General features: G+C 45.4%; 1 protein-coding gene across 6 annotated transcripts in view; it reads right to left on the reverse strand.

Annotated features, from left to right (window-relative positions):
- The window catches only part of LOC113018611 (nuclear factor 1 B-type), a 59,331-nt gene that overhangs the window by 17,889 nt on the left and 24,299 nt on the right, over positions 1-17,143 (reverse strand). For all 6 annotated transcript variants that reach the window (XM_026161780.1, XM_026161778.1, XM_026161779.1 and 3 more), the window contains 2 exons: positions 3,150-3,206; positions 1,172-1,240 (listed from right to left, as the gene is read on the reverse strand). In XM_026161780.1, the coding sequence (XP_026017565.1) occupies positions 1,172-1,240; positions 3,150-3,206 (126 nt within the window). The remainder of the gene's footprint in view (positions 1-1,171; positions 1,241-3,149; positions 3,207-17,143) is intronic.

Raw genomic sequence — 17,143 nt, forward strand, 5'->3', positions numbered from 1 at the left:
TAAACACTAAACAAAAACACAGAGTCTTTCAAAAGGATATTCAGTGTGCGAGCATGGAAACAAGTAGGTCCTGTCTTTCACAGCACAATGAACGAGACAGCTGAGACAAAGTGGCTCACGCTTCCATCAGAGACGTGCTATGCACTACATAAACTACCAAAAAATTCAGATTTAATCAGCATTTGTTGTTAGCATTGCAGTGAGATTTTTTCCAAATATAAAGACATACTTAAACTATATACAATTATTTTCTCCTACTCTCCTCCTAAGTCCATGCTGACATATTAAAATTGTTTGTTTTGTCTACTCCAAAAACCCAAATAATTTCCTTGAGAAGCTGGAAGTGACATATTTAATTCATAAGTGATCTCCATGAGTCAACAATAAATATTTCCTAATTTATGTAAGTATCCCTGCTTATTCTACACCACACTAACCATCGGATTAAAACTAGCTGGAAGGCGGTGCAAGATACAGACAACACATGGAGGTATGTTTCTTTAAAACCCTCGTTGTTGAGGGTGACTGGGGTCTTTGTGCACCACAGGCGCATTCGCTACAGTTACAGCTCAGAGGCAACACAGGTAAAAGGTGCCTTGACGTGCCCTCAGTTATCATTGGAGTCCTGGAGGGACGACGGTTAACGGCTCTGCGCGGGGCGGACATGTCTATACAGATGATTGCAGGCTCATACAGACAGCTGTGCACTCAAGTGCTCTTTTTCTCGCAAAAGCAGACCAGCCAAACTGGATTATCCACACTACAGCTGTGTGGTGGGTTTCAGTAAATACAGAGATTATGAGGAAAACAGAATTTTAAGTGGCTGTTGAGGGTTAAGGCACTTTTATTTGTTTTGTTTTGTCTTTCTTAAATCTGTTTTTTCTCTTCATATGAAAACACATTAACACACAGAGCCTGCGCACACCCACACGAGTCTTTTCAATCGTCGTACCTTCAGTTCTATTCACTAATTAGACCCTAGTTGCCTGTGAATAGACCGACAGAGTGTCAGCTTTTTGACCTTGATATTAACTTTGTTAAACCTGTTACACTGTCAACATATCTCTAAAGCTCCAGCTTGGCTCCACCCGTGTTTAACATAACCACACGTCTGATCAGTGATAAGAGAAAGACACACACATTAAAAGCAATATAAGAGCTCTATACTCACTTCTGGACACTCGCACTAGTTCTGCAACACTGAAGACTCCTGATTTGATGAAACTGTCTTCCAAATACACTGAAACATAATAAGCAATGATTAATGAAGCTGTGGCTTTCTCATGTAATTATTTCCTTGTAAAATGAACAATAACACGAGATTTATTACGGCTATTAAATTATTTCATTAGACATGGATGGAGCTAAAGAACCTATTTTATTTCTTCTTTTTTATTATGATTTTTTTTCCCCCTTTCAAGTTGTGTTTGCATGCAAATTGATTAGTATCTTCTTTCAGTCAGGAAACTGTTCAAACAAAACAAACTGTCATTTAAAAACATTTTAAATTTGGAAGATATCATAAGATTATAAAGAATGTATTATACATTAAATTATGGATATAATTTATGGATTATGGATTTAGGAACGGGCAGTTTTTAAAAAATGGAAAAATGGAAAAGGAAAGTGCATGGGTCACGGTCTATTTCCTGAAAGCGTCAATTATTATTATTCGTATTATTGTTGTTATTTTTTCCATCTAGTATTTTAAGCACAAGTGCTGAGTGACTCGCTTTGTTTCTGGCCTGACATGTTTAAACAAATGCCGAGGACAAAACCATTCCTGTGCAGCGCAGCAAAGAGTGACAGGACAGGTGTGTGTGTGTGTGTGTGTGTGTGTGTGTGTGTGTGTGTGTGTGTGTGTGTGTGTGTGTGTGTGTGAGAGGCGGAGGACACGCAGGCTGCCGCTGCTGTGAGAACTGAAGACGAGTCCGTGCTGAACAGCAGGTCCTGCCCGTTTGATCAATACAATGGTAGAACTTCACCACTGTAAATATTGACACTGTTACGATATAACAGCATGAAATAGCTGCAGAAAAGCATAATCATAAAAACGATCATTTGCAGAACCTTAGACTGCTCGAGTTTTCTTTTTTAAACGAAGCTGCTCTGAATGAGGTAGAACACGGTTATTTAAGCACAGCCAGATTTTTTTCTTCTTCTGTTTTTTAGAAAACAATTTTCAGACTAAATAAAGTACCCCTAATGTGTGTGTGTGTGTGTGTTTTCTTCCCCGGTTTACACTATAGTGTGTATGCCCTGCCCAGAACTCATCAGCGCTAATCAGATGCTGTCAGTCATGTAAAATACTCAGACAAGTTACTGACACCCAAATGAAGCTGGCTCTGCTTTGATTTAAAGCCAAAGGCACTCGGGCTGTGCCAGAAAGATAGATGGGCATCTCGATTGGCACCTACTAAGCTTAATGCCTCAAGTGAGCCAATGGCTTTTGCGAGGAACTGTGCCACTGCCGAAGGCCTCCCAGGCCTGAGTCATTGGCTCGCTAGCATGTTTTTCTTGGCACCGGTATCAGCAGAACCTGCTCTTGAGGTAGAAAACTAATTATACTTCTCAAACTATTTTCATTCCAGCACTGTGACGACACAGTGCAGGTCAGTCCAGGGGAACAACGGCACTGTCAAAGAATATTCTCTACAGCTCAGCTCTGCTGGCTCACCTTGACGCACTCAACTACCAGCCAAAGGCGCAATATGCTGTAACATTTTCACTCCAGATCTTTTTGGATTTTTTTGAAAACACAGAAGCTCCGACTGGGGTGATGAACTCAAATGTTATTCTTTCCTTAGCCTACATAAAGTTTACAACTTAGGCTTTAGCCAGGGAATTTTCAAAAGTGATACTAACTTGAATTTTACTTTTTTTTAACATTTACCAACTGTCTGTTTAGCTAAATCTGGTTTGTGCTGACGATTTCTTTGGAGTATTCACACAGAGGACCATCTGGTATATACCTTGGGTCTGCTTAAACATAGCTTGTATACTTAGGTATTTTCCCTTCCAGTCACAGAGGTTAGCACACTGTTTAAACTCAGTAGGTTACAGTGTAGATAAGCTGCTGTACAGCTGGAAAGCTGCACAGAAAACAATGGACTGATGACAGGAGGGAGGATGACTGGCAGTGTACATACCTGGAAGAGGGTTCTTGCCTGGCTCATTGTTACTTGGACTTCCTGACTGCTGAGAGTCTGCAAACACACAGAAAGAAGGGCCGGGGATTAGCTCAAAAAGAAGGCAGCAACGTCTCGCTCAAAGTGAAATATTTTCTTGTCAGCGCTGATTATTTCCAGCAAAGGTCAAATCGTACAACTTGAAAAATTACGCAACTATGCAAACCGACTTTTGTTTTTTCTTATTGTAACATGTAACACCTTTGTGGGAGCAAGAAGTCATTTGCTGCGCGAGCGCGTGAAGGTTTTTTCCCCTCTTTTTTTTCCTTATCTGTTTCTCCAGGAAAGTGCACCCACTACACAATGAACAAGTCATTTTTGTTTGAACAGGATTATCATTAATGGGAGAGTAAACTGAAGCAAAAGCTCTGCGTCTGACACGGACTAACCTATAAACCTAAATGTTTTTACCCGCAGACCTCTGGGTAATTTTTCAAAGAGGCTGGGGGTGTGTTGGGAGGAAGGGGTGAGGGGCATACAAAATGTGTTTGGTCCTGCTGCGCAAGATACAAGCACAGAACAAAAAACGTAGAGAGAGGACAGGAGGGGTGGGGAAACACAAGGAAACATGAGTGGAATTCTTTCCACCGGTTATGGTGCGCAGGGCTGTGGTATGAGGCCACGCGGACTGATGTGTTTTACCTGCCAGCCTAACTGGGAGGGTAACGTATCATTCCTCACGAGTTCGTCATCGCCCAGTGATTGATCAAAGGCACCTTTTTTTGTTTCCTTATAAGTCGTGCAGCATAACAGTCAACATCGGTATAAACAGGATATTATAACCGCACGCTAAAGTATATTAAGACCAAGCCATGCCTGGCAGGGGGCTCCTAATGGGACCCCAATAATAGTTCAAACCAGTCCAAGCCCATACATGCCCCGGGACAGACAGGGTGCACTAAGAAGCAGCAGAGAGATTACCATCTACACATTTAACATGAGACCCAAGAAGCCAGAGACGGTGAACTCAGATACCCTCGCCTTGGAACAACACCCCTTTTCCTGCCGCAGCTCTCATGAGCTGCGTTACAGAGGCAACGGAGAGAAGGAAAAGAGAGGCTGGTGGAAGAGAAGGGGAAAAAAAAAATACGTTGAAAGATTTATTCTTTTCTTGTTCTCTCCCTATGTGGTTCTCCCGCTCTCTCTCTCTTTCTCTCTCTCTCGTTCCCCCACTCCTAAATTTGACTATTAAACAGGACTGCAAAAACAGAATGTTCTTGGCCGAAGCTCAACAATGACAAAGCAGGGAGGGAACAGGACCATACATTAAGCAAAGGGGGAAAAAAATCCCCCTTTTAATGTTTAACTTTTAAAAAATGTATGCGTAACATACAAGTTAAAGGCCAACGGTACAGATCTGCTACACTTCCAAAACATGTGAAAACTTGAGCGCGACTTGTGCTTTCATCATCGAATTGTTCAGCTGTTTGAGCTTTCTCCTAAAAAGCTAATTTCGGTTGCTCCCTTATTCACAAAGGGTCGCCACAGCGGGCAGCTCCACATTATTTTATTTTTTCTTTCTTCAAAAAAGGGATATTGTCTCCTCTCAGGATCGAACTATGGATCTTTTTGTTTGTTGGGCTGATCAGCAGTAAAAAAAGTCTTCATTTAAAGTTGAAATAAAACAGAAAAAAACTAAACTTGACAAGCTGGGAAGCCGGAAAACAAATGATACCGCTCCTTACTAAATTATTTAAATGAGTAGTCAGCTATTTAAATTATTAGAGTAGATTTGGTCAATACTAAAATCTGCATGACATCGCAACTTGCACATTGAACGTGTTCAAATCAATTTCAGACATCAGCCAAATAGCTTTCTTTGCCTTCCACCAACACACAGAGAGTTCCTCCTACAAACACACACTCGCACAAACTTTTACATGAAGTTAGCACATGTCCATAAAGTTATCGCACGACACTCAGTGGCCTTGTCTCCCCGATCCAACCACCCCTCCCCACTCCATCCCAATTGCCACTTTCCGAGTCATCCATCAGTCTAGTTACGACTGCCAACTCTACGCTGGCTCCCCAAGAAGTGCTGAGAGGGAGAGAAACAGGCAGGGGGCGAGAAAAGAGCACAAGAGAGTAGGGAGGAGGTAAATGCTGAAAAGGCAGCGCGGGGAGGGGAAAAGGGAGCGGGGAGGTGGGAGAGCTGCTACAGTTCGGTTAGATCGGATCAGAGTTGTGCGGTTTTTTGTTTGTTTTCCTTTTTCCTTTATTTTTTTTCTACTTCTTCGAAGGCTGAACAGGCAACCATGACAAAAAGAGCAGATGGTCGTGGCAATTAGAGATCCCAGGCAGCATCTTCCAGCATGAGGCCCCACTGTAGCACCAGGAGAGACCACCTGGATGACTCAAGGTGGGATACAAGCATATGGCACATCTGCCAGGTCTGCACCAGAGCTGGAAACACCTCCCCTATTGCATTACATTTTATCTTTGACCCAAGAAGGGCAGCTTCACGCTCCCTCTATTTTTTCAGTTTGATTAAAATATTTAATAAGACGCTTGCACATTTGGGAGTCTGCGGATGTGCTCGTTTTATCTCTCGTTCTCGTTCTGGGCTTTTCATGCCCCGTGGTGTTTTCTGCATGCATTTTTTATTTGTTTAGTGCGACCTCACTAAATCAACTTTCTATCAAATCTATTTAGATGACTAAATAGGTAGGATTGAACAGTCTTAGCTTGTGATTCAACAGGCTTCCGAACAAAGCGCTCGTTTGAAATTGTGCAAACAAGATAACCGTGCTGAACTCCAAAATATCAAATGAAATTTCATATAAAAGAGGCTATTCTGAAAAAAGGAAAAAAAAAAAGATTGCACAAAGTAAACATGTGGTGAAGCACGAGCCTGAGGCCTGGTATCTGTATCTACAAGGTGTCCTTTGCAGAAGCCCAGCCAATCCGATAGTCTTCAAATAAACAGTAGTGTAACCTGTAAATAAACAGTTGCGGTCGAGGAGGCTCGGCTTTGCCCTGGGAGTTTGGCAGGGCTCGATCGCGAGGCCAGACACCGCACACACGCGGCCTCTCTCTCGCACACATAAACACGCGCGCGCGCGCACATATACACACGCGGCCCTTTTCCAAAAACAACATTTCTTGGCACCCTCCGTCCCTGCCACTTGTTTAAATAAACAAACCGGTTCATGAAGGAAGCGGAAAAAAACACAGTACCACGTATGAATCAGATTATCTGTTGTTACTCAGCAAAAAAAAAAAAAAGAAAGAGGGGGAAGAAAAAAGCAGGAGAAAAGGCTTGTGGGTATTTTGGATGTGTCCACGAGTTCTTACACCTTCTCGTCCGGTGGGATACTTATCATACCACTGTAACGATTAGGGCAATTAGGGGTAATGGCAACAGAAATCTGGCTCGGCAAGAAAGTTTCGCAGTGCTTGTGAGGTTTCTCCACGCCCAAGTGTGTTGCTCGCCTGGATTTCAGAATCACTAAAACACACACATACACTCTCCCTAACCCACCCTCTTCATTTTTGGCATGATACCCATTCTGTTCCCACTAAATTGCAGAACACACATGCACATACGCACACAGTGTGGGTTAAATTAGCCACATAGTTTGGGAAAGTTGCTTTTTCCCCCCCTTTTCTTTCTTTCTTTCTTTCTTTCTCTCTTTCTTTCTTTTTTTTTTTGGATTACTGCGGTGCACGTTTCTAGTCCGCAAACACTTGCAGACGCGTACAGATATCCTCCACAAAAAAACAGTGCGCACGCGCAACACGCACGCCCTGCAGATGCATACCGCTGTCGACATTTCAGGAGGAGAAGCCTGTCTGGCAGCCATTTTATGCCGAGCGGGGTTCTGTGCACATGTATAGCACTCTGGCTGCCAGAGGCATGGGTCCCGAGCCAAGACGCATTTCAGCAGCCTGGGGAGGCGAGGGGAGGGGAGTGTGCGGAGGAGAGGTGCAGAGGGGTGGACTCCCAGAGAAGTAGGGAAACAGAAAGAGGGAGAGGGGCAGAAAATATCGACCTAATTACGGAGCGCCTCCGATGCGTAATGTTTCGACAATACAGCTGCTCCTGAGTAAATATTTGATGTGGCCGAGCAGACTTTCTGCTCAGTGTCCTCCTGCTTTTCTTTCCTCTTCCGGTGCGGGAGCCTCCACTTTGTCCTTCCTTGGAAATGCACAGTCCAAATGCGTATCAAGTGCTTGTGTGTCCGTGTATGTGCAGCACAGGGGTCACACAAGTCGTGACGGCGTGCATAAATGACTGTACATGTGCTGGTATGTAATATGTGTGTGTGTGTCCCGTGTCCTCCTCTGCTCCTGGTTTCTATCATTCACAGCTTTTGTCGATGACCTCACACTACTCGGGCTGGCTTCCAGCAGAACCTGCTCCCTTCTCCAAATCTTTTTCTTCTCCTCGCTATCTGTCTATCGCTGTCCCTGTGCCTGCAACAGTATCCCTCCTCTATTGTATCTTTTCATACCCGCCTCTGTGTGCATATCTACTGTTCAGCGTGTATCTGCAACGATAATGTCTTATCCAGTACGAGGTGCGCGCTCTCTTTTTTTTTTTTCCTTCTCGCGTCGCCTTCTTTTAACACTTTTCTCTCTTTTTCTTTTAATGTTTCCATCTGTGCCGGTGCCCCCCACACTCCCGTTGCCGCCTTTTCTAATGCCCCCCATCACCCCCCACTCCAACCCACCCAACCCTTCTCTCTCATTCTCTCTCTTTGTCTCTCTATCTTTCCCTTCTCTCCCTCCCTCACGCTTTGTTGTCTAAACAAAGTGGCCTTTATCAGGATGAGCCGCAACCCAAACAAGCCAAACAAAAGATATGGGCGAGAAAATCTGCCCGCAGAAGAGGGAGGATCTTATCGTGCCAGCCTTTGTGTGCCAGCCTGCCAACTGGCGATGCCTCCCACCGACGACCCCTCCCTTTACACACACACACACACACACCAAATTCTGGCATCTCACCCCCCCCCCCCCTTCCTCATTAGGACTCACGCATGGCATTCTGCATAGGGCTGGCACCTGACCTGGCCGAAAGGAGAGTGATATTGATGCCGAGGGTGAAGGGAAGACAAACGCTGTGCCAAATTGAACGCCATCTTGGGGCGGCGTTGTCTCATAAGGAGGGTGAGCTTTGACGAAGAGGGGGGAAAGCTTCCTTTACATATATTTGGTAGGACTGAACTTCAACACTTTGCACGTAGCAGGATGTGGTAAAGTCTAAAGAAAATGGCTCTTACGGCCTCTTCTATACCACATGGTTGGTTTTATTATCAGTGATACCTCTGCACAGACTGATATAGATACCATTGTATTCCTCTGACTGACTGTGTTGCAGCAGTGGCGGCCATACACTGTGTGACACTGTAATGATTATCTCATAATTGGAACAAGCCAAGTATTTCTTATTGGCTTAAAGGAGCACCTGGTAATCCGGATAGCTACCCTATCAAATGACTGCCACTGACGGGGAATGCAGGTACAGTAGGATGAGTTACACGCAGACACGCACACACACAGACACACACACACAGATATACTCAGTCAAACGAGTGAAAAAAAAAGCTCAGAGAAAGTGAGAGGGGCAAAGTTGAAACGTCTGTGAGAACAATGACATGTTGCCTTCTTTTCTCTAAGACAGACACCCCAGACTTGTTCAATAGACCAGGAGACACACACACACACACGCACACAGTAGGTCTGTCAGGGTTTTGAGACTTATGGAATCAAGTGGGATCCCAGCCCAGACAAGAACAATGAGAAGCCATACAGTGTGTGTGTGTGCGCACGGCTGATTTTGTGTGTGACCCAGCTCATTTGTATCTCTCTGTGCCCGTCTCTCAATGGAGTGCACGCTCACGGCCGCTGCCGCCTCAGTGTGTATGCCCATGCGTGCGCGGATCATCAGTTTGTGTGTTTGTTTCTAATCGTTGCATACTAATGCCGGTGAAGAGCAGGCCCTCTTTCTCTTGGCCGAGTCTCTGTGCCTTCTCCTCGGTAAACTCTCACGGCAGTGAAAAGAGGAGAGCATTTTAACTGAGCCGGGAGGACAACAGGCTCCTCATTGAGGTCACCAAACAGTGTGGACGGGGAGGGAGTGTATTCAGTGGCGAGTGGGCCTTGAACAAGGGACTGAATGGCCTGACGGATCATTAGCCACACCGGCCCAGGAGAGGAGAAGGAAGAACCTGGCAAGCTCAAAAGGATACGCAGCTATACAACTAAGGATGCAGATGAGGGTTAATCCATCTAAAATTCAACTTCCCCACCTTTTGAGCTGCGAAATAAAGTTTACCCACCTCTGTGCGGACGCACAAATCGCATGCATTTACAGTCATCCGCACGCTATGACATACACGTGTGTACAAATAGGGGTACGCATGCCACATCCTGCGGGAAGCCGATGTGTGCTGTGCGAACGATGCAATCGGCAAACCGGGCTGCAGACGAACTACGCTACACAGCGACGCGGCACAGTGGCTCATCTGTCCAATGAAAAATGAGCAGGCTGGTCTCCAGTCAGCACACTGTGCCCCACTTAATGTTTCCAGCTCCTTTCGCTCTCTTCCAGTTCACCCTTTCCTCACAAATTGGACTTTCCTTTCACTTTTTACACGACATTCCTTTTTCTTTTCTTTTCCTTTCACGAAAATCTGCTTTTTCTCTGTTCCTGACGCTTTAAAAAAGATCGTTTGCAGCCAAAACTTTTCACCTCCGACAACCCTGACACTGTCTTAGAAGTATGCGTAAATGTATTTATGAAAGCCGTTTGTGCTGAAACCACTTAAATCAATCAACCTTTTTTTTTTTAATCATTTCTCAAGCAACAATTTTTTCTTTTTTTTTGGTATCAGCTTCTAAAATGTGAAGATATGCAACTCGCCCCTCAAATCTTTGTAAATTGAACATTTTGAACGGGTGACTGTTGATAAGTCAAAACAAACAATGTGAAGGCTTAAGTTTGAGCTCCCGCAGATTCTAATCAGTGTTTCGGACTAATATCTGATTATGTAAACTAAATAATCTGCTAGTCGGAAAATAATTAACAGATTCACTGATAATGAAAGCAATCATCAGATCTTGGACCAAAAATTGTTTAAACGTGGATTAACTGATTTTCCAAAAGTGTGGTCTCGTCATCATCCACAACTTAAACGACCATCAGGTCCAGACTGTGAGAAAAAGAGAGCGCTGCATCTGTGCGTGAGACAAAGGGCCAATCAATGGCCAACGCTGCATCTTTTTTGCTATGCACCAAACAAACAATTAGCTTTGTTGCGGTGTAATTGACTGGCAGGACCGGGTGGCATTTACATTTGCCCGCTGTTGCCACCCTGCCATTCGGCGAGCTGGGGGTAAAAAAAAAAAGAAAGAAGAAGAATGGGCCCATACAAGGGTGCAAGGTTGGCCACATCTCTCTGGTTCGAAGACACTGCTATTTTTCCACGGTGGCAAACTTCCAAGCAGGAGCTTTTTTTTTTTCCCCTTAAATGCACGTCTGTGGAGGAAGGAGGGGAAGGAGGGTGGAGTGAGGACGAGACTATAGATTTAATTATGCATGCGTGTTTTCTCATTCATTGTAGTGGTGGGAAGGGGAGAGGAAGAGGGTAAGAGGGGTGTGTGGTGGGACGTTTGGGGGGGGGGGGGGGGGGGGCCAGACCAATGACATTCCGTCGTTGTAGTCCTCCTCCTACACACATACACACACAAGGAGCAGTCTGGGAGCGAGCCGCTATAGGCTAATGAGGTGACACTCACCGTCTGGAGACTAGCCAAAACAGTCCATTAACTCCTAGCCAGTAGTTAAGAGGAGAAGAAGGAGAAAGTGGTTGCAGGGAGGGTGCAGAGGAGAAAAAGGGGAGGCGGATGAGGGAGAGGAGGAGGAGTAAGGGGGGGGCAAATGGGTGAGGTAGGCGGCTAGCTGATGGTTGGTGGGTGGAGCTTGTGAGGGGGTGAGGAAAAAAAAAAGAGAGGAGAAAGTCTGAAGTCTTTCAGGATGTGAGGGTGGGGGGTATTTCTGCAGTTTTGTAGTTGTGAATGAATCAGCGGGGTGGCTAGTAGAAGGGGGGGCTGTGCACGAGCGTTCACTGTTGGTGAATATGCTCTGTGGAGGCAGCTCTTGAGGAAAAGCAAGACTCTGTGTGTGTGATGGAGTAGAGGTGGCGGTGGGGCGGGCGTTGGATGCCACGAAAGAGAGAGAGGACAAGGGAGATAGATCCAAAACCCCCCAGCCAGGCAGACAGACCTTTGACAGAGGAGCTCTGTGATTCGTCTCTTTCATCTTTAGAACCCCCCTATCCAGTCGGATAATTATGAGACAAATGCACCGGACCCCTGCTGCTTGAGTGGCAATGGGCATTGGAGGCCAGAAACACATAGAGGGTTCAAACCTGCACGTCTCGACTGGTCCGGAGGGAGGAGGGACAGAGGGAATGAGAGATGGCGGGGGTGTTTAGGGGTCTGGGAATTTCCCCACTCTCCCAAGAGAGACAAGTTGGCCAACAGATCATAGTTCAGGGACAGCTTGGTTGTGCTACTAACGAGGTTTAACTCCGCTTTACTTCCATTCAACTTCGAGACACACACACACACACACACACACACACACACACACACACACACACACACACACACACACACACAGTTAAGAAGTATCACACTTTTACGGTTTATTTTCAAAAACGTATAAAAGAAAACTTTGGGAAAACGCTGCCAGATTTCTAACTTGTAGCTGGCTCAGTTAGACTGATCCATGCACAACATGTTGTTTTATTAATGTAATTGATGTTGCTCTGGTCTGCACTGATAAGGCAGTACAGTTAGGAAAAGCAATGCTACCTACATCTTTATCTTGCACCAACCACCAAACCCTGAAGGCCTTATCCCTGAAGCAAACACACATGCAAAATACTGCTTTATTTGACTGGTAATTCAAATGAAAATCAATGTGCCAATCTGTACGAGCACTTTGAATTCAAAAGTGATTCATGTGAAAGAATTTTTCCTTTGGGTAACAAATTTTCACTCAGGCCTGGGCAACTCTCTGTGCCCGTTTCTGCCTCTGCCAGTGACGTGTCGGTGATTGTCAGCGCTTACGACGACATCAGGCCTCAGCCAAGAGGACTTCCCACTGGCGAGGGCCGCGTCAGGGTGACTGGGTGCTCCCTAACAGGGCAAAATGGCTCTCCTCCAGCTGGCCACCCATTGCCACTGTTTGCACTCCCTGAGGTCTGCCAAGCAAGCGGCAGTAAAACACACACAAACACACATGCCCACACACACCTTAAAGTGGGGACGTGGAAGGAATTATCCGATCATAGAATGCCACCACATCTAAGACCAGATCTTGGCCCAAAACAGACAAGGAAAACAAAGCGTGCACTCATTCAGACGATTTTGCTGGCACTGCTCCCTTGGAACGGGACACAGGGTGGAGAAGGAGGTGGGGGGGACAACCACAGAGTTTAATGTGTCATTACAAGCATAAAAACAGACTACTGACATTGCCAACAGATGTCGAGCCAGTTTATATTTGCCATTACAACTCCAGTAGGGAATGAAGCGGCAGGTGCAAATGGGGCTTTCTTCTTTACAATCCCAGCTACTTTGCTGCTGCATCATCATGTCTCCTGATCTATTACTCAGACATGGATCATGGGTAGAGGGCTCGGTGCCTTTGGCACCAATCAAACTCTGAATCATGGTTTGCATTTGTCCTCTTCATCCAACTTTTAGATACTTAGATTTCACTTAAACACCACATGGGCTAAGCTCTCTATGAGAACCCGAGGCTTAATAATGCTTACACCTTTCTTGAATGTCTCACTCTAAATAGTGCAACAATGACAGAAAGATGTCTCTCATTCTCTCAACACTCCAAAGAATGCTCAGTTGCAGCAGGGGAACTGAGGAGTTTGTTGGTGGTTTAAAAACCGGCTGCATGCTGCATGGTCAGTAAAACCCCTCCTTTCCTTTTAATGAGGCTGGAGGACGGTGCTTTCAGAGCCCCCACCCCTCAGCCCCATCAGAGCTGGTCCGAATCAAAGCAGCCGTGGGGATCAAGGCTCGGGGGCAAGAGGGTGAGTTGGGGGAATGGGGTTTCGGTGTCTCCACTGGCACAAGACCATTGAATGAAGCTATTAGGGGGAGTGAGGGAAATTATAGGAGTGATTTCACAAAACCACTACTCTTGCAAAGAAAAGCGATTCTTGTGGAAACGCTGCACCGCTTAAATTCTTACTCGGTGAGCCACGGTCAGATGCAGAGCAGTGGTTTAAATTAAACAGCGTCATAAAACAGATTCTCACGTAACTCAAAAGGGAGTGACAGCTCCTTGCCCGCCACAAGGTCAACGCTTTGGCAGTGATCCAGAGTTAGTGGAGCTCCTCACCTCCTCGTGGACCCTCCGACTGTCTGGAGATATCCGACTAACAGCAGTCAAGGTGCAAAACATCTTTTGTGGTTGCAGGTCCCCGATGCAGGGTTTAAACACAAACATTCAGCGGCTCGGTGCTTTCAACAGCCTATCCGCTACCACAACAAAGCGCCACATAATCGTGATTAAACATCTGGGTCTTAACAGGAGATCAAAATGCAAATCTGATCTTTCGGGTTTAACCGTTTACTCCCTTTGCTGCACCACAAGTTATAAATCGCTCTTAAGTGCACGCTAAGCAAGATATTCACAGCCAGACAGACTCAAATGAGTAAGCAAGATAGAACTCTCTTACACATTTAGTCGAGTAAAAAAAACAAAACAGCAAATCTGTTCTCTGTGACTGAGGCCTGCTGAGGCAGCCCCCTCTGCCACTGCAGCAATAACAACATGTGGTTTGGCTGTGCAGCGCCAGCTTACAGTGGGAAGAGGAGAGGCGCTAAATTAATCTCAGATTCTGTTTTTGAAAGTCATAAACAATGCTACAGCGAGGCATGACATCCACAGAGGTGGCCACAGTGTTTGGTCACATGATTAGAGAATGTTACATCAGCAGCGTTGTAGGGTTTCGGGAATAGATTATCATCACAGTGAGCACTCAAACATTACAAATCATATTTACATAGTAAACTGTGGTTATGCTGAGCGTACTGTCTGAAACAATTGTGTGTAGCCGGCACGCAAGCCTGCCGTGTCTCCAGGCATTGTGAGGCTTCTCCCAGTCTTGCTATGTAGAAGAGAAATGTAAAGGGCCTTTGTTTTTAAAATGGACTGCTGCCAAATTGTTAGGATCATACACAGAACAATGTCATCGGGCCTCACCTGGCAGGTTTGTTTGCAGGTATCGTATATATTGTGGTTTTATGATTATATTCTTGCTGTGATAGAGTTAAGAAGGAAAGGCTTTCAGTTAAGTCTGGCCTTCCTCTTTGCTTCAGCCTTTCCCACGAGGCTCCCGAACCATAATCTCTTGAAATATTTGCACAGATGACGGCAGCACTCGGCTGTTTTGACATGGAGCGGCATGAGCAAGATCTAGCAGTCACATTTTCCATCACTTTTCAGTTCAGGAACAGGAATTCCCCTTTTGCCGCTTTTCTTTGTAACCCACCCGCCTCCCACCACCCTGTACAAGCCTCCCAGCACTCCTTCCTCCACTTCCTCAGCCTGCTAGCATTTGTCCCCTCAGGGCCACTCCACAGGGGCCTTTACACTCGCCTTGCAGCCAGCTCCTGCAACCCTTGCTTTCCACTTGTGCAAGCATGTTTTGTTTTTTTCCCACTTTATCTGAGATGCCAAAAGTTCACTAACTGAGATCAGGGGTGGGTGAGAGGGCAATCTGGGTTGGGGTAAATTCTGCAAGCTGGTGCGGAGAAGAGGTATCGTCTTTAGTGCCCTATAGCTCAGCTTAGGAAGGCAAGCGTGGCTGTTTTCTTTATGTTTTATGTTTCTGGGAGAGTCATTTTTTAAGAGCAGCAAGTTTTGGAAACGTGATCGTGTTTGCATTTGACTTAACTCTATCATTCCATCACAACTGCACACAACTGCACTCACACACAAAACAGGCTAAAGTGTGCACACACTCACAAGCATTTCCCATTTTACCTCATAATTGCTGATGAAGTGGTTTTTATATTCACAGAAAGTTTTCCTCAAGGTGTTTTCACTATCTGGGGTCCTACAAACTCCTCGGTGTCCTCATTTTGCCTTTCATCCGTCCTTTTTTTTTAACAATTAGTCAGACCGAATGCATATGGTGAATCATCAACTTGCAAATTCATCATTTTATTCTAATTAAAAAGGTAAAAATTACAAACAGAAACTAATGCCATATTATGCCTACAGTTATTTAAGAATTTTAGTTATTCCAAACTGTAATTGCACCTAATTTGCTGTGGAATCTCTTTAAAGGTCATAAAAAAAATTTCTCCTGACACTAGCCACAGTTGCATCATGGGAACTGGAAGGAATATCAAAGGGCCACCATTGGAGCAGACTCTGTAATCCTCCTCCTGGCAAGCATCTACATATATACACTCGACCTTGCCAACGTTTTTTTTTTCCTCCTGAGGGCCTGCTTGAATGTGCATGTGCATGTAGAAAACACTATCTCTTTGCTGACACTGACGGCACAACAGACTTGTTGCAGTCGCAGCTCGAGCAAGGTTGGCAGCCCTGCAGAAACACTTCCCATTTGTGGTGTGGGGCTTGGTCCAAGCCACTTGAACTTGGCAAGGCTTACCTGGAACAGCCTACCCGTAGGACTGCCACAGATTCTCCCCCTTCAGCCAACACAGCCAGCCTCACTGTAAACTATAACAGCTGATTCCAACCACACCTCCAGAAAACTGGCTGCAACTGATTTGCAGGTGTTTATCAAGGAAGAAGGAAGCATAGCTTTTTTTTTTTCTGTTTTGCTTTTGTTATCAAATCAAACTGAGCAGGTCCCAAGTAACTCCCTGCTGAGCAGGTTAAGCTGCTGCTTTCCAGCAGGTAATTTGTTATTGAATAATACATCACTGTTAGCAGTTCCTCTTGTTTGTCACCATTAATTGTTGTATAATATATATTAAATGTTAAAAAACTTGTTTTGACTGGTTGAAAAAAGTTGACTGAATGTTTCAGGGCAGTATAGAAGCTACAGAACTTTTCACAAGGGACACAATTGTGAGTGCAAGGTGACTTTTTTTTATCATTTCAGGGAGAATTACACAGATCATATGACACCATATGGAATTCTTTTTACACATAATATATTTCCTTTGCAGCCGCCGTGAAAGGCAAGGCCTACAGGGAGTCCTCTTTAGGAGGAGGAGAGGAAAAAAAAGCTGTATGTATGGTGAGGAGGGAGGGGCGGGTGGGGGGGGGGGCGGTCGAGGGGTTTAGTGGGGCGGTCCAAGCACGCTCAGCGAAAATATGCCTCATGCACTCGTTGAACTTGGGGCCTGCGCAGGCTTCTCTCAAGGTTACAGGAGAGGCCTGTACTGAGCGGAGCAGGAGAAAGAAATCATGCAGTAGCAGTCCACATGCAACAAGCTTTTCACTGGACTCTGCCCTCTTGTTGCTATTGCTGCTTTCATTTTGGAGAAATGCCGTTTTTTTAAGTTTCCAATTAACGCAAAAAACTTGTTATATCTAAAAACGCGTTGCCAAACGTATCATACATCCATTCAACAGTATCTCAGCCGGGCATTCAATCTGCGGCAGAGTCAAACCGCTAGTGTCTGTTGCTCGGATAACAGAAGCGGCATGCGATCGCCTTTGACACCAGGTTTCCTTCCCTCCTCGGAGCCTGCCGGGATTCGGGCCATGTATCCGCTGCCGCACCCCTGAGCCCTCGACCACACAAAGGTAGGAAGCGGCCGTTGGAGCGGGGCGCATTGTGACGAGGTCACTAAATCACCGCTCGTTTTATCCACCGCTATTTACGAACATTTCACCAGAGGAAATCATAAAGACAACAAGCCTGAGTAAATACATCTGAGGATGATTGCTGGAAAGAAGGGAGACTACAAAAGCTGCCTTACATGGACAGTTC

This window comes from Astatotilapia calliptera, chromosome 3 (genome assembly GCF_900246225.1).
Source record: "Astatotilapia calliptera chromosome 3, fAstCal1.2, whole genome shotgun sequence".
Classification (NCBI taxonomy): domain Eukaryota; kingdom Metazoa; phylum Chordata; class Actinopteri; order Cichliformes; family Cichlidae; genus Astatotilapia; species Astatotilapia calliptera.